General features: G+C 44.7%; 1 protein-coding gene and 1 long non-coding RNA gene across 6 annotated transcripts in view; one reads left to right on the top strand and one right to left on the bottom strand.

The window, feature by feature from the left end:
- Positions 1–18,721, top strand: part of CYGB (cytoglobin) — a 32,267-nt gene extending 13,546 nt beyond the window's left edge. For all 4 annotated transcript variants that reach the window (XM_056549857.1, XM_056549856.1, XM_056549855.1 and 1 more), the window contains 2 exons: positions 9,784–10,015; positions 17,500–18,721. In XM_056549857.1, the coding sequence (XP_056405832.1) occupies positions 9,784–10,015; positions 17,500–17,664 (397 nt within the window). In that variant the 3' untranslated portion in view covers positions 17,665–18,721. The remainder of the gene's footprint in view (positions 1–9,783; positions 10,016–17,499) is intronic.
- LOC130297412 (uncharacterized) overlaps positions 1–22,164 on the bottom strand; it is a 123,124-nt gene that overhangs the window by 63,019 nt on the left and 37,941 nt on the right. The gene's annotated exons all lie outside the window — the stretch shown is intronic.

Genomic DNA, 22,164 nt, shown 5'->3' with positions numbered 1-22,164 from the left:
CCAATGTGTCTTATACAACTCAGGGTTTACTTGACCAGTCAGGTGACTAAATAGTGACGTCAAGGTAACAGGCAACTCCACGGCTGCTTGGTGAGAACAGGGAACACTGGATCAGGTTGGAACTTTATACCATTACATTCCAAAATGTTCATGATTTAAGCTAGCCTTTGGCTGGAGGTGGGGGGCAAACTTTTCTCTATCCTAAAACTATTGTTATTTTATCCTATTTTTTCTGGCCTACTGGAGATCAAGTGGATCCACTGGTTTTGTAGGGCTAAACCAGGGAGCAGAGACTAAGTGATTGTGAGCTCTTTATCCTGAACCCTTGTAAGGGATTTTGCTCTTGCTTGAGGGAAACCCCACTCTGCTACCCCTGAAGAAGTCTCTGTTAGCTACACCTGGTGCATGAATGGACAAAAGAAACCCGTAGGCCCTTGGAGAGAAAACCTGTGTAGTCCTCTGAACTATCTCCTTAGCAAAGCTTTGGATGAGGAAACTGCTAATTGGTCATGGAAACAGCTTAGATAGGGAAGTAAACACCATACCCATGTGTTTTAGATGGCAGAAACCTAACACTAGAATGGAGGGCCATTTTGTATTTTCTATTGGTCCCCTCTCTTCAATGTATTTCACTATTAAAACTCTAATACTGCCACCACCTTGCTTCACATACTTTGTGTTGGTTGACTTTAGAAAGGCTTCATGGTTCTTTACTTGGGCTTCTGCCATGTTAGACTCTTCTATGTGCAGACATGTTCCTCATAGGGCCTTAAAGGGGTACTTCGCCCCCAGACATCTTATCCCCTATCCAAAGGATAGGGGATAAGAGGTCTGATCATGGGGGTCCCGCTACTGGGGACCCCCGTGATCTCAGCTGCGGCACCCCAGACATCCGGAGTACACTTCGCTCCAGATGACTGACAATGTGGGGTGGAGGCTCGTGACGTCACGGCCATGGCCATGCCCCCTCAATGCAAGTCATAGACTTGCATTGAGGGGGCGTGGCCGTGATGCCACGAGCGGGGCGTGGCATGACATCACGAGCCTCCAGTGCTGCACCCAACGCTCTAAATGAATGCCGGATGCAGCAGGGAGATGGCGGGGGTCTCCAGCGGCGGGACCCCCACGATCAGACATCTTATCCCATATCCTATGGGATAAGATGTCTAGGGGCAGAGTAACTTTCTGTCACCAGTTGATTTAACCCCTTAACGACGCAGGACGTATATTTACGTCCTGCGCCGGCTCCCGCGATATGAAGCTGGATCGCGCCGCGATCCCGCATCATATCGCGTGGGTCCCGGCGCTAATCAACGGCCGGGACCCGCGGCTAATACCACACATCGCCGATCGCGGCGATGTGCGGTATTAACCCTTTAGAAGCGGCGGTCAAAGCTGACCGCCGCTTCTAAAGTGAAAGTGAAAGTGACCCGGCTGCTCAGTCGGGCTGTTCGGGACCGCCGCGGTGAAATCGCGGCGTCCCGAACAGCTGATCGGACACCGGGAGGGCTCTTACCTGCCTCCCCGGTGTCCGATCGACGAATGACTGCTCCGTGCCTGAGATCCAGGCAGGAGCAGTCAAGCGCCGATAATGCTGATCACAGGCGTGTTAATGCACGCCAGTGATCAGCATTAGAGATCAGTGTGTGCAGTGTTATAGGTCCCTATGGGACCTATAACACTGCAAAAAAAAAGTAAAAAAAAAGTGTTAATAAAGGTAATTTAACCCCTTCCCTAATAAAAGTTTGAATCACCCCCCTTTTCCCATAAAAAAAATAAAACAGTGTAAAAAAAAAAAAATAAACATATGTGGTATCGCCGCGTGCGTAAATGTCCGAACTATAAAAATATATAATTAATTAAGCCGTACGGTCAATGGCGTACGCGCAAAAAAATTCCAAAGTCCAAAAAAGCGTATTTTGGTCACTTTTTATATCATTAAAAAATGAATAAAAAGTGATCAAAAAGTCTGATCAAAACAAAAATCATACCGATAAAAACTTCAGATCACGGCGCAAAAAATGAGTCCTCATACCACCCCATACATGGAAAAATAAAAAAGTTATAGGGGTCAGAAGATGACATTTTTAAACGTATAAATTTTCCTGCATGTAGTTATGATTTTTTCCAGAAGTGCGACAAAATCAAACCTATGTAAGTAGGGTATCATTTTAACCGTATGGACCTACAGAATAATGATAAGGTGTAATTTTTACCGAAATATGCACTGCGTAGAAACGAAAGCCCCCAAAAGTTACAAAATGGCGTTTTTTTTTCGATTTTGTCGCACAATGATTTTTTTTTCCGTTTCGCCGTGCATTTTTGGGTAAAATGACTAATGTCACTGCAAAGTAGAATTGGCGACGCAAAAAATAAGCCATAATATGGATTTTTAGGTGGAAAATTGAAAGGGTTATGATTTTTAAAAGGTAAGGAGGAAAAAACGAAAGTGCAAAAACGGAAAAACCCTGAGTCCTTAAGGGGTTAAAAAAAAAAGTTGTCCAGGGGAGTACCCCTTTAAAGGGGTATTCCGCCCCTTATCCCCTATCCAAAGGCGGGACCCCCACGATCTCCGTGCTGCACCCAGCGTTCGTTAAGAGCGTCGGGTTCAGTGCCGGGACCCGTGATGTCTGGGGTGCCGCAGCCAAGATCGTGGAGGTCCCATCGCTGGGGATATCCTTTGGATAGGAGTTAAAATGTCTATGGGCGGAGTACCCCTTTAAGGCCATGTTGATTCAGTGTGAATTCTCCATTCTTTGGAGTGGCCACATAAAAATTCTTCCCACCCTGAGGCCATTTGGACACAGCTTTACTGTTGTTGTTTTGTCTTCTGGCTCGGTGACAATAGACGTTCGGATCTTTGAAGGGTTGAACTTTATGGACTCTCCCCCAGACTTGGTTTGCCGGAAGGAGATGTTCTAGTTGGAAGCATGTGCTCCACAACCCTTACAAACAAACAGCAAATTCTATTTTTAACTTAGATATATATTAGTCTTAAAGGGGTATTCCAGGATTTTTTATTTATTTGACTATGCTACAGAGGCTGTAAAGTTAGTTTAGTTCATAATATAGTGTCTGTACCTGTGTGTGACGGTTTTCTCACAATTCTTATGTGATTTTCATCCCAATATTTATTTTTACCAGCATACAAAATGACTGTTGTCTCAGATCTTTCCCAGGTTGCAATGCAGCCGAGACATTACATCACTAGTCAGCTGATGGCAGGGAGCCTGTCTGCTTCAATGGGTGGAGGCATCAATCTGCATCTAATGCAACAGCTGTAGGCACCCTGATTGAAAACCACAGGTCTTTTGAATGGATGCAGCTCATTTATGTTTCAATGGGTGGGGTGGCTGTTGTGTGGGAGGGAGGAAAATGGAATTATGGGATTTGTAGGCAAAAGAAGAAAACTCAAACAGGAAATACCAGTTCACAAAAAGCTAGTCACAGTGTTATGGTAATCTCCCAATATAGCCATTTATCCCCAAGACAAGCGCAGCTCCTTCCTAAGCATGTCCATTACTGTCTGCCAGGTACGCACTAAAATCACCTTATGGTGGAGAACCCCTTTAAATTCTAGGCATAGCCATGGTCTATGTACTTATAACACATGCTAATTTTATTTAAAGGGGTACTCCGGTGAAAACCTTTTCTTTTTAAATCAACTGGTGCCAGAAAGTTAAACAGATTTGTAAATTACTTCTTTTAAAAAATCTTAATCCTTCCAGTAGTTATTAGCTGCTGAATACTACAGAGGAAATTATTTTCTTTTTTGGAACACAGAGCTCTCTGATGACATCACGGCCACAGTGCTCTCTGCTGACATCTCTGTCCATTTTAGGAACTGTCCAGAGCAGCATATGTTTGCTATGGGTATTTTCTCCTACTCTGGACAGTTCTTAAAATGGACAGAGATGTCAGCAGAGAGCACTGTGCTCGTGATGTCAGCAGACAGCTCTGTGTTCCAAAAATAAATTTACTCTGTAGTATTCAGCAGCTAATAAGTACTGGAAGGATTAAGATTTTTTAATAGAAGTCATTTACAAATCTGTTTAACTTTCTGGCACCAGTTGATTAAAAAAAATAAAAATAAATAAATAAAAAAGTTTTCCACCGGAGTACCCCTTTAATACCCTATAGTGGCTCATACATTCTACTAAATGTAATCTGCACATTAAAGGGGTACTCCGCACCTAGACATCTTATTCCCCATCCAAGGGATAGAAGATAAGATGTCTGTTAAGAACGTTGCCAGAGACTCGTTTTGTCAGGGCTACGCCCCTCGTGATGTCACACTACGCCCCCTCAATGCAAGTCTATGGGAGGGGGCGTGGCTGCTGCCACGCCCCCTCCCATAGACTTGCATTGAGGGAGCGTGGCTGTGACATCACAAGCCTTAGGCACCGCATCGCCAGTTATCCGGAACATCACTCCATGCATCGGATGTCTGGGGTGCCGCATTGAAAATCTCGGGGTCCCAGTGGCGGGACGCCCTGCGATCAGACATCTTATCCCCTATCCTTTGAATAGGGGATAAGATGTCTAGGGGCAGAGTTGCCCTTTAAACTTACAGAGTACCAGATATTGCCTGTTCTTCCTACCTGAACCTTGTGGGAGAGGGAAAGCAATGCTCTTCAGGAGAATGGAAAAGCTCGGTGGCAAACATACTGCATGCCACACAGCTTTTCCAGTCTCCTGAAGCCCCTAGCAGTGATAGGCTGTTTTATAGTTTTATATAAAGGTGTCAGTGGTATCATGTCGATGTTTTTTGTTTCATTTTTGTGGTTATTATGCCAAATATGGCTCTGGATTATGGTATTGTTATGTAGCTGGAGTAGGTCATAATTGTTTGGGAAGTATGACAGTATTTTTACCCTACCCCGAAATGCTAGGATACCCCAAGGGCCACCAAAAACTGTGATCAAGCCTCTACAAGTTTTAAAGGGGTACTCCGGTGGGAAACATTTTTATTTTATTTTTTTCAAATCAACTGGTGCCAGAAAGTTAAACAGATTTGTAAATGATTTCTATTAAAAAAATCTTTATCCTTCCAGTACTTTTTAGCAGCTGTATGCTACAGAGGAAATTCTTTTCTTTTTGAATTTCCTTTTTTGTCTTGTCAATCTTTATCCTTCTGGTACTTATTAGCAGCTGTATGCCACAGAGGAAATTCTTTTCTTTTTGAACTTTTTTTGTCTTGTCCACAGTGCTCTCTGCTGACACCTTATGCCCGTATCAGGAACTGTCCAGCGCAGGAGAAAATCCCCATAGCAAAACCTCTCCTTCTCTGGACAGTTCGTGTCAGGAACAGCAGGTGTCAGCAGAGAGCACTGTGGACAAGACAAAAAAGAAATTCAAAAAGCAGAGAATTTCCTCTGTAGCATACAGCTGCTAAAAAGTACTGGAAGGGTAAAGATTTTTTAACAGAAGTCATTTACAAATCTGTTTAACTTTCCGGCACTAGTTCATTTAAAAAAAAAAAGTTTTCCACCGGAGTACCCCTTTAAAGTGGACATGTAGTCAGCCCAAAAATAATGTTTTTATATATATATATATATATATATATATATATATATATATATATATATAAAATATACGTATTAAAAATTCTACTTCCTGAGATATAGGGGTATTGCTTTTTGGTTGACTATTGATACTTTTCATTGAATAGTCACGTGGGTGGGAACTTTATGCAAAATGGGGTCTGGATGCTAGGACTAGGGGGTATTATTAGGGGGCTTAGGGGGTGCGAATAAAGTTTAGGGGGGTGAAGCATCCCCTCCACACACACACACACACACACACTGCCCATTTGTCTAGTCATGTAAAGGTACAAATACTCAACCGAATAGTAGCAGGAGATGTTTCCCCGATACACTCCAATAATAAAAAACAAAACCAAAAACACAACAAAACTCCATTCACCATGAACTGGGGCAAAGTGACCGCATTCCCCTCCCATTACACAGTCCATCAGTCATACTACCTTTTTATCCATGGAGTTGTATGGCCTGCAGAAGATTCCTCTGGCCATAAGGGCTCATCACCAGGGTTTCCAGGGGATGGGCCCGAAACAATGTTTTTGTTTTTTTTATGTGAGGAACCTTTCAAAAATCTATTAGTAATTCTGTAAATATTTAGGTGCTGATCCCCAAAGGGGATTTTTTTGGTAAAGTAATTTTTTTTTTTGGTCTTTGGCTTTCCTACTATGTCAGCATATTTTGGGAGTTACAAAAAGTTGCATGCCGCTTTGTGTGATTATTTTTCGATGTAATGTAGGTTTTCTGGTTAAATTTAGGTAGATCGTCGTGTGCAGCCGACCAATGATGATTTAAAGGGTTGCTCTGCCCATAGACAACGATCTCTTTGCAGCACCCGGTGTTCGTTAAGAGCGTGGGTGCGGCGCTGGAGGCTCGTGACATCACGGCCACGCCCCCTCAATGCAAGTCTATGGGAGGGGGCGTGACGGATGTCACGCCCCCTCCCATAGACTTGCATTGAGGGGGCGTGGCCGTGGCGTCACAAGCGGGGTGTGACCGTGACGTCACAAGCCTCCGCCCCGCATCGTCAGATCCTTTGGATAGGGGATAAGATGTCTAGGGGCGGAGTACCCCTTTAAGGACCCCTGCAATCTAGGCTGCGGCACCCCAGACATCCGGTGCACGGAGCTAACTTCACTCCGTGCCGGATGACTGGCGATGCGGAGACTCATGACGTCACGCCCGCTCGTGACGTCACAGTCACGCCCCCTGAATGCAAGTCTATGGGAGGGGACGTGACACCCCCTCCCATAGACTTGCATTGAGGGGGCACGGCCGTGACGTCACGAGCCTACAGTGCTGCACCCGACGCTCTAAACAAACACTGGGTGCTGCAGGGAGATCACAAGGGAGTACCCATTTAAGGGGCTGCTCAATCCCCGCGATTGCTCATTGGTCGGTGATTGCTGGGACTTTTATAAAGGGCAATAATCGGCCTGTTCAGCCAATATCGCTCCGTATTCGGTTTATTGGTATTTGACAAAGTTCTGTTCCTGTATAATTCACATTCTTTATGGCCCCCACCCTCTATAATAAGTAAGGTTTGTGTGCAGAAAAGCTGCAGCATATAACAGTTTACTGTATACCTACTGTATGTAATAGTAATACATATAGTCACCAAATAATAACCTCATTCCCAGTCCTGGCTACCTTGCATCCCTTGCTACACCTGCATCCTGACGGAATTTTTAGGTCTTGGGGTAATTGGTGTACAGCAGAAGATACTGGACAGTATGATTTACGGCCAGTGCATGGAATTTGCCGCTCCACAGGGACTCCACAGGTAATATGCTGCCTGAGGTGAGATACTGCCTGAGGCGAGATACTCATCTTGCCTCATAGCAGATAGAGCTCTAATAGCATTGATAACAACTGCATGAACATGCAACTTTTATGATAGCATTTGACGTGGCTGCATTGACCACAGGACTTGACCACTGGGTCCCAAAGTTTTGGTCCCCCCCGTAGTATGTTTTACAATGGTGTGGTTTAAAAAAATAAAGGGCACCAGAATGGTTCAAGCCCTGACTCATACTGCAACCTGATGGACGTTATATAGGCTACTTCTTTCTTTATTTTCTTTCTGCTTGACCACAGTTCTCCCTGCTGACACCTCTGTCCATGTCAGAAAACTGTTCGGAGCAGAATAGGTTTGCTATGGGGATTTGCTCCTACTCTGGACAGTTCCTAAAATGGACAGAGGTGTCAGCAGAGAGCAGACAGAAAATAAATTGAAAAAGAAAAGAACTTTCTGTGCAGTATACAGCAGCTGATAAGTACTGGAAGGATTAAGAATTTTTAATAGAAGTAATTTACAAATCTGTTTAACTTTCTGGCACCAGTTGATTTAAAGTACCCCTTTAATGAAGTACCCCTTTAATGAAACATTCTCTGTTCATATACTCTTAAAGGGAACCTGTCACCAACATTTTCAATATAAAACTACAGACGCCATGATGTTTGTGGAAATAAATAAGTGAGTTCCTGCACTTTTTCCACAGCAGGAACACTGTTCCCATTCGTAGGAGTTCTGCTAGACCAGCCCTTGAGTGAAAATCTTGGGTGAGTTCCTGCATTTTTTTTCCCAGGACTTGACCACTGGGTATATGCAAATCGATTGCCTTGATGGACGATCTCCCCCTGTTTGTGACATCACTGCGTGATCTTTTCTTCGTAATATAGTGTCATATGTGGGGCATGCATAGTGCACCGAGGTCTATACACCTCCTATACTAACTGCGATGCCCCAAGTATAACACTACATGGGGAAGATTCCATGGCATTTCAGCACTAGTATTGCTGATGTTCCAAGCTGGGGGGAATGTTATGGTCCAGTAGGTGTGTTTGATAGTGGATGACATTATAGCTGTTGTAATGGATAAGCTAAAATGGCTATTTAGAATATGCTTGCTAAAATTGCCACTCACTAGCTCGCTCCCCCTCCCATCGTGTTTGAAACAATGTGTGTAAGATGGCGCCTCCAGAGAGAGCTACACCCAAGATGATAAGACCCACGTGCTGGATGAGGAACACCTACAGATGGAAGAAACCAATCACAAGGACAGCCTTTCATGACATATAGCTTTGCACACGGCACATTGTTACAGACTATATAAACCCTGTAACTGTTGTAAATACAGGAAGTATCATTTGCTGAACTTTGTGTCAGAGTGATTTTCTTCTTACGTGCATGCACTGATCCTGATACCTAATAAGGAAGGCGGCAGAAAATCATCTGATACCGGGTCCGGTTCCGATCCATTTCAGCATGACTCAGTACAGTGGTCCCTCAACATACGATGGTAATTCGTTCCAAATGAACCATCGTTACTTGAATCCATCATATGTTGAGGGATCCGTGCAATAATAATATACAATGTTATACTCACGTGTCCCCGCCGCTTCGGACCGTCACCGCTGCCCTGGATAGTCGCTCTCCATCGCCGCCATCACGTCCGCGGGGGGGAGGCCCTGCCGCTCTGGACCATCACCTCTGCCCAGGATCGTTGCTCTCCATTGCTGTCATCACGTCGCTACGCACGCTGCTCCTATTGGATGACGGGACGGCGTGCGCGGTGACGTAATAACGACAAAGGAGAGCGATGGCCATGCAGTGGAGCCCGAAGAGGACGGCCCGGAATGTCGGGGACAAGTGGGTGACACTTACCGGACCAGACAGGGCAAATTAAACAGCTATCCGGCAGCAGAGCAGTCTGCGCTGCCGGATAGCCGTTTATGCGATGGCGTATGTTGATGCTGCCTCTGAGAGGCCATCGTATGTTGAAATTATCCTATGTCGGGGCCATGGTAGGTCGGGGGATCACTGTAATCCTATGTACAACACGTCACTAGGCTGTTCTGGCCCCTTCCTCTGAAGAAGGGACCAGAAGGGCCCAGAAACCTGTTATTCTTTGTTAGTAAAATTTCTATTATCCCTAATGGATGGTGGCGGCTCCTATTATTCCCTGAAGGAGGCATTTTCAGAGTTGGCAACCTATCAGGCCTATCCTGTAGAGCCGAGAAGGGTACAGCTCCCCAATGTAACGCATTACTGAATATTGTTTCATAGATATTAGCAGAAGATTGACCCACGATGCAGACACACATCCCCGCAATGCTTAGTGTGTTTGTTATTTTCGCAGTTTTAGCCTTGTGTGTTTTGTTGTTTTGCACTTTAGTCTAATTCTCTCTTTTTTTTCTTTTCCCTTTGTACTTGTTCCCTTCTCTGACATCCACAATAAAGGTTCTTTGTCAACTTCCCGTCTGCCAAGCAGTACTTTAGCCAGTTTAAGGACATGGAAGACCCCCTGGAAATGGAGCGCAGTGCTCAGCTGCGCAAGCACGGCCGGAGGGTAATGGGAGCGATCAACAGCGTTGTTGAGAACCTCGCGGACCCGGAAAAGGTGGCCACAGTTCTGTCCATCGTGGGGAAAAGTCATGCGTTGAAACATAAGGTAGACCCTGTATTCTTTAAGGTGAGTGTGTGCTGTAGTCCGTTTACTAATTGTTTTACTTATTTTATTTTGTTCTATTACATTTTGCCTTGACAAGGGGGATAATAGAGTCTGGCCCCAAGTCCACCACCCCTAGCACTGACTGGCCAATCTTCTAACCACATTTACCGATACCTAAAATAAGACACGGAAACCATGTGCTGTATTGAAGCTGCCATTTATTAACACAATCAGACATAAAAGAACAGCTTTACATTTGTAAAACAATATACAGTGATCCCTCATCTTACAATGGCCTCAACAATAGTTTCAACATACAATGGTCTTTTCTGTACCATTGTAACTTGAAACCAGACTCAACATACAATGTACATACAGTCCAGATCTGTGATACCTGTCAATGGCCGGAAGATCTGACCAATCAGATTGGGCATTCACTGGTAAAACCCCTGTATTACTGAAGTTCATGCACGGACTGGTGTCTGGTAGCGCCTCCTACAGTACAGGGAGGTATTACATGTTCTGTACTCTTTACCTGTATTACTGAAGTGCATGCACTGACTGGTGTCTGGTAGCGCCCCCTACAGTACAGGGAGGTATTACATGTTCTGTACTACTCTTTACCTGTATTACTGAAGTGTATGCACTGACTGGTGTCTGGTAGCGCCCCCTACAGTACAGGGAGGTATTACATGTTCTGTACTCTTTACCTGTATTACTGAAGTGCATGCACTGACTGGTGTCTGGTAGCGCCCCCTACAGTACAGGGAGGTATTACATGTTCTGTACTACTCTTTACCTGTATTACTGAAGTGTATGCACTGACTGGTGTCTGGTAGCGCCCCCTACAGTACAGGGAGGTATTACATGTTCTGTACTCTTTACCTGTATTACTGAAGTGTATGCACTGACTGGTGTCTGGTAGCGCCCCTTACAGTACAGGGAGGTATTACATGTTCTGTACTACTCTTTACCTGTATTACTGAAGTGCATGCAATGACTGGTGTCTGGTAGTGCCCCCTACAGTACAGGGAGGTATTACATGTTCTGTACTACTCTTTACCTGTATTACTGAGCTGCATGCACTGACTGGTGTCTGGTAGCGCCCCCTACAGTACAGAGAGGTATTAAATCTTCTGTACTCTTTACCTGTATTACTGAACTGCATGCACTGACTGGTGTCTGGTAGCGCCCCCTACAGTACAGGGAGGTATTACATGTTCTGTACTACTCTTTACCTGTATTACTGAAGTGTATGCACTGACTGGTGTCTGGTAGCTCCCCCTAGAGTACAGGTAGGTATTACATGTTCTGTACTACTCTTTACCTGTTTTACTGAAGTGTATGCACTGACTGGTGTCTGGTAGTGCCTCCTACAGTACAGGGATGTATTACATGTTCTGTACTCTTTACCTGTATTACTGAAGTGTATGCACTGACTGGTGTCTGGTATCGCCCCCTACAGTACAGGGAGGTATTATATGTTCTGTGCTCTTTACCTGTATTACTGAAGTGTATGCACTGACTGGTGTCTGGTATCGCCCCCTATAGTACAGGGAGGTATTACATGTTCTGTACTCTTTACCTGTATTACTGAAGTATATGCACTGACTGGTGTCTGGTAGCGCCCCCTACAGTACAGGGAGGTATTATATGTTCTGTACTCTTTACCTGTATTACTGAAGTGTATGCACTGACTGGTGCCAGGTAGCTCCCCCTACAGTACAGGGAGGTATTACATGTTCTGTACTCTTTACCTGTATTACTGAAGTATATGCACTGACTGGTATCTGGTAGCGCCCCCTACAGTACAGGGAGGTATTACATGTTCTGTACTACTCTTTACCTCTATTACTGAAGTGTATGCACTGACTGATGTCTGGTAGTACCCCCTACAGTACAGGGAGGCATTACATGTTCTGTACTCTTTACCTGTATTACTGAAGTGTATGCACTGACTGGTGTCTGGTAGCACCCCCTACAGTACAGGGAGGTATTACATGTTCTGTACTACTCTTTACCTGTATTACTTAAGTGTATGCACTGACTGGTGTCTGGTAGCGCCCCCTACAGTACAGGGAGGTATTACATGTTCTGTACTCTTTACCTGTATTACTGAAGTGCATGTACTGACTGGTGTCTGGTAGTGCCCCCTACAGTACAGGGAGGTATTACATGTTCTGTACTACTCTTTACCTGTATTACTGAAGTGTATGCACTGACTGGTGTCTGGTAGCGCCCCCTACAGTACAGGGAGGTATTACATGTTCTGTACTCTTTACCTGTATTACTGAAGTGCATGTACTGACTGGTGTCTGGTAGTGCCCCCTACAGTACAGGGAGGTATTACATGTTCTGTACTACTCTTTACCTGTATTACTGAAGTGTATGCGCTGACTGGTGTCTGGTAGCGCCCCCTACAGTACAGGAAGGTATTACATGTTCTGTACTCTTTACCTGTATTACTGAAGTGTATTCACTGACTGGTGTCTGGTAGCGCCCCCTACAGTACAGGGAAGTATTACATGTTCTTTACTACTCTTTACCTGTATTACTGAAGTGCATGCACTGACTGGTGTCTGGTAGCGCCTCCTACAGTACAGGGAGGTATTACATGTTCTTTACTACTCTTTACCTGTATTACTGAAGTGCATGCACTGACTGGTGTCTGGTAGCGCCCCCTACAGTACAGGGAAGTATTACATGTTCTTTACTACTCTTTACCTGTATTACTGAAGTGCATGCACTGACTGGTGTCTGGTAGCGCCTCCTACAGTACAGGGAGGTATTACATGTTCTGTACTCTTTACCTGTACCAGGGTTAGCTGCTCCTTTGGACACCAGGTGAGGGCGGCTCCATTACTTTTTTAGGACACTGTGTTCTGTACAGGACCCTGAAGAAGCTCCTGTCCTCTACATAGACAGTGATTACAGCTCCCAGCAGATCTTTCTTACTTTTATATGTAAGGATTTGCTTTATCTATATTAGTTATCTACTTATTTTTCTTTAACCCTCACTTTTTCCTATTTTTGGTGGCTTCAGAACCATTTACCAGGTTTCCATAGAGTTATGGTCCCAACAGGATGTTGTCATGTATAAAAAGAGGCATGGACTTGAGGGACAGGGACATAATACTCCCCCTTTATAAAGCATTGGTACGGCCTCACCTGGAATATGCTGTTCAGTTTTGGGCACCAGTCCATAAAAGGGACACTGTGGAGCTGGAAAGGGTGCAGAGACGCGCGACTAAACTAATATGGGGCATGGAACATCTTAGCTATGAGGAGCGATTAAAGGAGTTACAATTGTTTAGTCTTGAGAAGAGACGTTTAAGGGGGGATATGATAAACGTATATAAGTATATTAATGGCCCATACAAAAAATATGGAGAAAAACTGTTCCAGGTTAAACTCCCCCAAAGGACGAGGGGGCACTCCCTCCATCTGGAGAAGAAAAGGTTTAGTCTAAAGGGGCGACACGCCTTCTTTACCGTGAGGACTGTGAATTTATGGAACAGTCTACCTCAGGAACTGGTCACAGCAGGAACAATTAACAGCTTTAAAACAGGATTAGATACATTCCTGGAACAAAATAACATTAATGCTTATGAAGAAATATAAAATCCCATCCCTTCCCCAATATCGCGCCACACCCCTACCCTTCAATTCCCTGGTTGGACTTGATGGACGTACGTCTTTTTTCAACCGTACTATGTAACTATGTAACATACAATGGTCGTCCTGGAATTAATTAATATTGTAACTTGAGGGACCAGTCTATACAACAGTCTATATAGCAACAAGAATAATGGGGTGGTCCTTGAAGCTACAAAGAGAAGTATGGCCACCCAGTCTACTTTACTCCTATCTTCCCCCTACAGGCCTAGTCTACTTTACTCCCAACTGCAGGTGACTAGATGTGGTGATCAACAACTCCGGTGACACCACCCAGCCAGGAGTCCAAAATATGCCAATCCCACCAGACTAATTCCATGTCATTAAGGGAGGACGTCCCTATGATGAACCCCCTTGAGCCAATTTAACACCAACCCCTTGGCCTCCTGCTTCCCTGGTCAAATGGGCCTACCCCAAGCTTTAGCTGGATCCAGCCTCCACCTCATCATTGATTTAGGCTGTTGCTCTTCTTTCCATCTGAATCTCTTCTTCGTCTGATTGGCTTCTGTGTATGAACAGAATCCCACCACAGACCCACCAGGATGCCAATATACATAGAGGGGTTGATTTCTATTACAGCAAGGACAGAATTATAATATTGTGCGTACTACTTTGGCTTTTCTTCACACCAATGAGGAATATTTTGGAATAACTACAAGCAGATATGCCGATGTATACTGCAGTGGGCCAATTTACTTTAAAGGGGTACTCCGTCCCTAGACATCTTATCCCCTATCCAAAGCATAGGGGATAAGATGTCTGATCGCGGGGGTCCCAGTGGCCACTGGGACCCTGCGATCTTGGCTGCGGCACCCCAGAAACGCGGTGCCCAGTGCGAACTTTGCTCCAAGCCGGATGACTGGTGATACCGGGCGGAGGCTCGTGAAGTCACAGTCGCGCCACGCTCATGACGTCACGGCCACGCCCCCTCAATGCAAGTCTATTGAGGGTCACGCCCCTCCAATAGACTTGCATTGAGGGGGCGTGGCCATGACGTCATGAGCGGGCGTGACCGTGATGTCACGAGCCTCCGACGCTACACCCGACGCTCTAAATGAACGCCGGGTGCATCAGGGAGATCGCGGGGGTTCCCAGCAGTAGGACCCCCGCGATCAGAAATCTTATCCCCTATACTTTGGATAGGGAATAAGATGTCTAGGGGCGGAGTACCCCTTTAATGAATCAAATGTAGTTTACTAGTGACCACATTTAGTACTGAATGTATACTTTTATTTTTCAGGGCACAAAAGAGAAGTAGATCTACCAATATATATTTGGGAAATTTTGCTGAAGTTAGTCACTACTAGACTATGATCAGTCCATTAAAGTGAATGGGCACACTGTGGTTATGTCACGATAGGGCTTCGGGACACCTTTTTGCTGCTATTCCAAGGTGTACCTCGGACATACAGCCAAAATGTTGAGTGAGCACAGCCTAAACCACCAGTGCCACCACTAGTTGCCATAAGAAAAAATTTTTGGAACCTATTGTACAAGCATCTTGACCACCTGAACCTAAGTTAGATCAGATCTAAGCAGTTCAGTAGAACCATGAAAAGTCTTCACCAAAGTTTTCCAACCAGTGCGCCTCCAGCTGTTGCAACATTACAATTACCAGCATTCCTGGACAGCCAAAGGACCAACAAGCAATTCCTGTCATCAAACCTAAAAGTGTCCCAACATGTTTCCCCCCCCCCCCCATTTAATAATAGGGTTCATCAGGGGACTAAATATACAGGACCAAATGTAGTCAAAGGAAAACAGATAACATGGCTTTAGTTACAAGGCAGGACATCGTTGTCACCAGTGATTGGCTGAGCTAACTGTCCCTGCAGTTCGTTTTGGAAGGTGGGGTCCAGAGCACATTTTGGAGATCACGAGAGATCCCAGTGGTTAGACCCCCAGTGATCAGACACTTATCCCATATCCGAAGGATGTGTTATGTTTTTCATAACTGGAATACCCCTTTATTGTGTCTGCAATTGCAACTGGAAAGAAAAAAAGCCAGTCTTGGGAAGCGCTGCTCACGTAGGTCACAAAATGGAGAGACTCAAGTAGGACAAGTAGGTTTATTGACAAAACAGACAACACGTTTCGGCACATACAGTGTGCCTTCCTCAGGTCCAAACGTACAATTCAATCTTCTTGAATGATAGTGTGCAAGATTGCTAGAGGGGATCCTGTGAGTAGCGGCGCCAGCGCCGCTACTCACAGGATCCCCTCCAGCAATCTTGCCCCCCACACACATTAAATACCAACCACTTTTGGCAAAGTGCGCGAATTAAGTTTTTTTTCTCCAAGAAAGCTAAATCCCACCCTCCCCACTTAGCATAGAATTCTGCTATAAAGTATGCCAGTTTTTTTGGTGTAAATTATAATACATTTGTTAGGCTTCAAGAGGCCATGTTTCCTTTTCTAAACCCTATACACCTTTTGCAACAAAAAAGTTTTACCTATTAAATGGGGGGGTTTGTAATGCAAAAAATTTTTTTTCCAGTAACTATTGGATATGATCAGTGAATAGTGGAGCTTGTATAGATTCACCTCCTAATTTTGCAGAGTACAAGGAAGCGCCAATTACTGTCCTGGTTCCTGGCATCTGTCTTTCCGCGCACAGCTGACGCTGCTGAAGTGGCTTCCTGCCGAGTTTTGGACTTGATCTAGTCTTCCTGTTCCTCTCAGAATTTGATCTGCTCTGTATTATCTTAACCACATTTCAAGAGGGCTTTATTAAAAATACAGCAAAACAAATCCAATCCTCCCGACAGAACTGGCAAATCCTCAGACCAAGTAGGTTAAAATAATGTAATAAGCTACGCAAGCAAGGCACATGGGCAGGATGATGAGGAACTTGGTGTCATGTAACATAATAGATAGTGCCGTACATGGTTGCACATTAATTGTCCATTTGGAAATGCTTATATCGTATAGCAGTTTGAAAGGGTTGTCTGTTGAAAAGTAGTTTTCTAGAAACAGGGCCAGGCTGCTTAAACAGAAAAAACTGTACTTACCCCCCTCCGTCCTTGTAGCCTTCAGTATCGCTGCTCTTGGCATCCGTCTGGCTCTACTTTGGCGCCCGATACGTCAATCGCTAGCTGAAGTGGAACACTGCTGTGGCCTGTGCTTGTCTGAGCCGTGATGTGAGATATTGGGCTCCAGCAACAGGATGTGAAGTTCACCAAAAACTGGGTACTGGGGTCAACGCGAGATATTGCTGCCTTGCCGAACACTGGTCACGGCGGTGTCCCGCCTCAGCCAGTGATTAAGGTATCGGACCCCAGCACCTGGTCTCCGGTGAACTTCACTTCTTGGTCCTTGGGCCCAATTCTTAACGTCACTGCTTAGCCAATCACTGGCGGGACACCATTGGCTGAGCAGCAAAGTCTCGCGTTGACCCAATATGTCCCATTACTGCTCAGAAAACCACATATCAGCCAGTGATTGATGTATTGGACCAACATGAGATACTGCCGCTGAGCCAATCACTGGCCGCAGTGGTGTCTGGCCTCAGCAGGCGATTGGCTAAGTGGTGATGTGAAAAATTAGACACGCGAGACTCTGCTGCTCATCCAATTACTGACCATACTAGTGGCCCACCTCAGCTAGTGATTGGATGAGAGGCACTCTGACGTATCGAGCTCCAGCACCAGAAAATGGAGCGCAGCAGAGACCAGGAGCAGCAATACTGGACACTACGGGAACTGAGGGAGTTATGTTCAGTTTTTGTTGTCTAAGCAGACAGCCATGTTGTAGAAAACCCCTTTTGTCGGACAACCTCTTTTGGGGTACTTTGTTATGTATCTCTCTAATATTACCTTCTCGTCCACTAGATCCTGACCGGGGTGATACTGGAGGTCATTGCTGAAGCGTTTGCCAAAGATTTCACCCCTGAAGTACAGCTAGCCTGGAGCAAATTACGGAGCCACATATACAGTCATGTACTGGCGACATACAAGGAGGTGGGCTGGACACAGTACCCCAGTAATTCGGTGTGAGCACGTCCATCTCCCAGAGAGAGCCAAGCCAAGGACTTCAGATCCTAGCTATCTCAGATCTCTGGGACAGCTGGGGGAATACGGGTGGTGGGGGATAATAGGCTTGGGTAGCTGGGTGGGCATGGGGGTTATAACTACAGGGTCTCTACAACACAGGGGGGGATGGGCTTTTTAACATGGCAGGAAAGTACGATATGATTCATTTGACCTAGACACAAAGCAAATACAGTTTATACAACCGGACAAAAGTACAGAGTCAATGTCCGCGGGAGGGAGCAGAGACATATCATTCGGAGGATCTAATGTTTCACAGCGCAGCTTCCATGTACATCAGTAAGGTAATATTTTACCAGTGGAAATCTCTAGCATTGTAAGCCAGGCTATTTTGAGATCGCCCTTGCCCTGTTAGTCTCTGTCCCATATTTTCCATGTCTTCTATGTTCTATAAGGCCGGAGAGAAACAGATGGTTCTTAACAGCTCGTAAATGGGGGCCCCTCTGTACATGAAGGGGTTAACGTTCCATCACGCCCGCTCCCGATCCCACCGTTTTTTGCTAGGCATGCACTCGTATATGGCAAATATCCTTCTTTTCTCATAATCTCGCTGGGCTGGTTCTCATTCCATCAACCGGCTTCACGTGACCAGCCATATATATATATATATATATATATATATATATAGAAATGGGTCAGCCATTTTTCTTCTTTTATCTTCAGTTATCAAAGATTCTCTATGGGACCAAATGTACAAGGAATGTAGATTTATATGGGATATATTATCGTATTGTAAAGAAGCAGTATCAGATTAACCTCGCAGTATATGAGATGGGAAATGCTATCACCCTATGTCACTTACTAGGCCCATAAGCCACAACGAAAGGACGAAGACTCTATGGTGGAATGTTTTTTGGATGGTGGTGTGGGGAGTGAAATTGTGGAATAGAAATGTATACGCACCTGGCCTGTGACATATTGTGTCAAAATGTGTCTGTCCATATATATAATGTTCTGTTTTACTGTGATATAGAAATAAAAACATACTATTGGATCTATAATGGACTTGGCCTCTATGTGAATGAGTTACCATCTTGGTGAGTACGGTAATAATGGCCGCCAGCCTTGGTTAAGGTCAATACTATACCATATGATAGGGTTTGTGCCAAACATTAGTAACACTTTGCTATCCCTGGTGCCACTAGGGCCCCATAATATTTTGTCTTGCCAATATTCTACATACACTGCCCGATTCTATTGATCTACCGTATGAGTGTATTATGGCTCGGTACCATTTCCCAGTTGGGAGGAACCATAGTATGGCTGACAAAAGCTTCTTTGAGCCCCATTGTACCACGTTTGACTCATAGTATAGGGCATGTTCCTCAGGGTACCATACTGGATAATGAAGATATTGATATTAAAAGCATCGGTTCTAAGGCTGGGTTCACATCACGTTTTCTCCCATACGGGAGCGCATACGGCAGGGGGGAGCTGAAACCTCGCGCTCCCGTATGTAATTCATTTCTATGAGCGGCCGGAGTGAAACGTTCGGTCCGGTCGGCTCATTTTTGCGCCGTATGCGCTTTTTCCCCGGACCTAAAACTGTGGTCAACCACGGTTTTAGGTCCGGTTGTAAAAGCACATAGGGTGCAAAAATGAGCCAACCGGACCGAACGTTTCACTCCGGCCGGCTCATTGAAATGAATTACATACGGGAGCGCGAGGTTTCAGCTCCCCCCTGCCGTATGCGCTCCCGTATGGGAGAAAACATGATGTGAACCCAGCCTAACAGAGAGTATATGGTCTTCAACCCAGCCCTCAAGGCCCACCTACTTAAAGGGGTACTCCAGTGGAAAACTTTTTTTTTTTAAATCAACTGGTGCCAGAAAGTTAAACAGATTTGTAAATGACTTCTATTAAAAAATCTTAATCCTTCCAGTACTTATTAGCTGCTGAATACTACAGAGTAAATGGTTTTCTTTTTTGGAATACAGTCAAAAGGAATTATAGCCAGCTCACCGTTTGTAGTAATGGCTGTCTAAACACTCGTAATTGTTGATCCGGAAGCCAGGATGAAGCCGAGCCGTAACCCCGGTGTGTATGATGCCATAAAGAGAAAAATTCCAGCTCCCGAAAAAGATTTTCAAAAAAATTGAAAAGTCCAAAATATATTCAGTCCATATTAAAATCCGAAATCAAAACACCGACGCGTTTCGGACTGATTAGTCCTTAGTCATGGCTTTCTTTTTGGAACACAGAGCTCTCTACTGACACCTCTGTCCATTTTAGGAACTGTCCAGAGCAGCATATGTTTTCTATGGGGATTTTCTCCTACTCTGGACAGTTCTTAAAATGGACAGAGATGTCAGCAGAGAGCACTGTGCTTGTGATGTCAACAGAGAGCTCTGTGTTCCAAAAAGAAAAGAATCTCCTCTGTAGTATTCAGCAGCTAATAAGTACTGGAAGGATTAAGATTTTTTTAATAGAAGTCATTTACAAATCTGTTTACCTTCCTGGCACCAGTTTATAAAAAAAAAAAAAAAAACGTTCCACCGGAGTACCCATTTAAAAGCATTGGTTCTAGCAGAGAGGGTATATGGTCTTCAATCCAGCCCTCAAGGCCCACCTACTTACTGGAATTTTACATTGGAAAAACAGGGATAGTCCTAATCCTGGACTGTTGGCGGTGGGCCCTGAGGACCTGGCTGAGGACCTCTACACATGAACATGTCAGAACCATGTTTTAATTGGAAACTACCTACCATGGTGTCTCACGAACATGGTAGAACCATGTGCGAGGAGACTGTATGGAGGCCCACCTTACGGTGGGCCTCCATACAGTCTCCTCGCACATGGTTCTACCATGTTCGTGAGACACCATAGTAGGTAGTTTCGAATTAAAAGTGAGTTTGGGTTGTCAGTTGTTCAAAACCCAGCCAGGGGTGTAGTTATATGGAGTGTAATGGAAGCAATTGCCCCTAGACCTAGTGCCTACAGGGACCAAAAAGCCTCTCTGAGACCCATGTATAAAACCAGTCCCTCTTATGCTATTAAAGCGGTACTCCGGTGGAAAACAAATGTTTTCAAATCAACTGGTGCCAGAAAGATTTGTAAATTACTTCTATATAAAGATCATAATCCTTCAGCTGCTGTATGCTCCAGAGGAAGTTTTGTAGTTCTTTCCAGTCTGACCACAGTGCTCTCTGCTGACAACTCTGTCTGTGTCAGGAACTGTCCAGAGCAGGAGTAAATCCCCAAATGTCAGTTCCTGACACGGACAGAGGTGTCAGCAGAGAGCACTGTGGTCAGACTGGAAAGAACTGCGCAACTTCCTGTGGAGCATACAGCAGCTGATAAGTACTGGAAGGATTAAGATTTTTTTTAATGGAAGTCATTTACAAATCTGTAAAACTTTCTGGCACCAGTGGGTTTAAAAACATTTGTTTTTCACCGGAGTACCCCTTTAATCAGATTTTGAGGCAGCTGCAAAGATAGGTCTTGGCATACCTATGCATAACATGGAAATCCACTGATTTGTGCAGTCAGTCAGGGGTGTACAGCTAAAGAAACCCCCCCAGGCTCCATATCACCTCCCAAGTAGTGAAAAAGTCTGAAGACCCTCAATTACTACTTCAGTATATGGTGAAGGAAACCTACATTTTATAGGGTTATATAATACCACAATGAGTGCGGATCTGCATGACTTAAAGGGGTACTCCCCTGGAAAACATTATTTATTTATTTATTTATTTTTTTTAAATCAACTGGCGCCAGAAAGTTAAACAGATTTGTAAATTACTTCTATTTAAAAATCTTCATCCTTCCAGTACTTATCAGCTGCTGGATGCTCCACAGGAAGTTATTTTCTTTTTGAATTTCCTTTCTGTCTGATCACAGTGCTCTCTGCTGACACCTCTGTTCATTTTAGGAACTGTCCAGATCGGGAGCAAATCCCCATAGCAAACCTCTCCTGCTCCAGACAGTTCCTAGAATGGACAGAGATGTCACCAGAGAGCACTGTGGTCAGACTGAAAAGGAAATTAAAAAAAAAAAAGAATTTCCTGTGGAGCATATAGAAGCTGATAAGTACTAGAAGGATTAAGATTTTTAAATAGAAGTAAGTTACAAATCTGTTTAACTTTATGAAAAATAATGTTTTCCAGTGGAGTACCCCTTTAAACTGTGGAGAGGGTGTGGCGTTTGATCACTGCACCATGTCATCTAATTTGGCTGCTGGTGCTGAAGTTTTCCAGGGGAGTACCCCTTTAACACCAATATAAAAAAAGAGTTTAAAGGGGTACTCCGCCCCTAGACATCTTCTCCCCTATCCAAAGGATAGGGCATAAGATGTCTGATCGCGGGGGACCTTAGCAATCACCCTGCTGGACCCGGTGTTCGTTTAGAGGTTCAGGTGCAGCACTGGAGGCTCGTGACATCACGGCCACACCCACTAGTAATGTCACGCCCATCCCCCTTCAATACAAGTCTATGGGAAGGGGGCCC

This window comes from Hyla sarda, chromosome 13 (assembly GCF_029499605.1).
Source record: "Hyla sarda isolate aHylSar1 chromosome 13, aHylSar1.hap1, whole genome shotgun sequence".
Lineage (NCBI taxonomy): Eukaryota > Metazoa > Chordata > Amphibia > Anura > Hylidae > Hyla > Hyla sarda.
The sequence above is the reverse complement of the archived record's forward strand: the minus strand, read 5'-3'. Positions and strand labels throughout refer to the sequence as shown.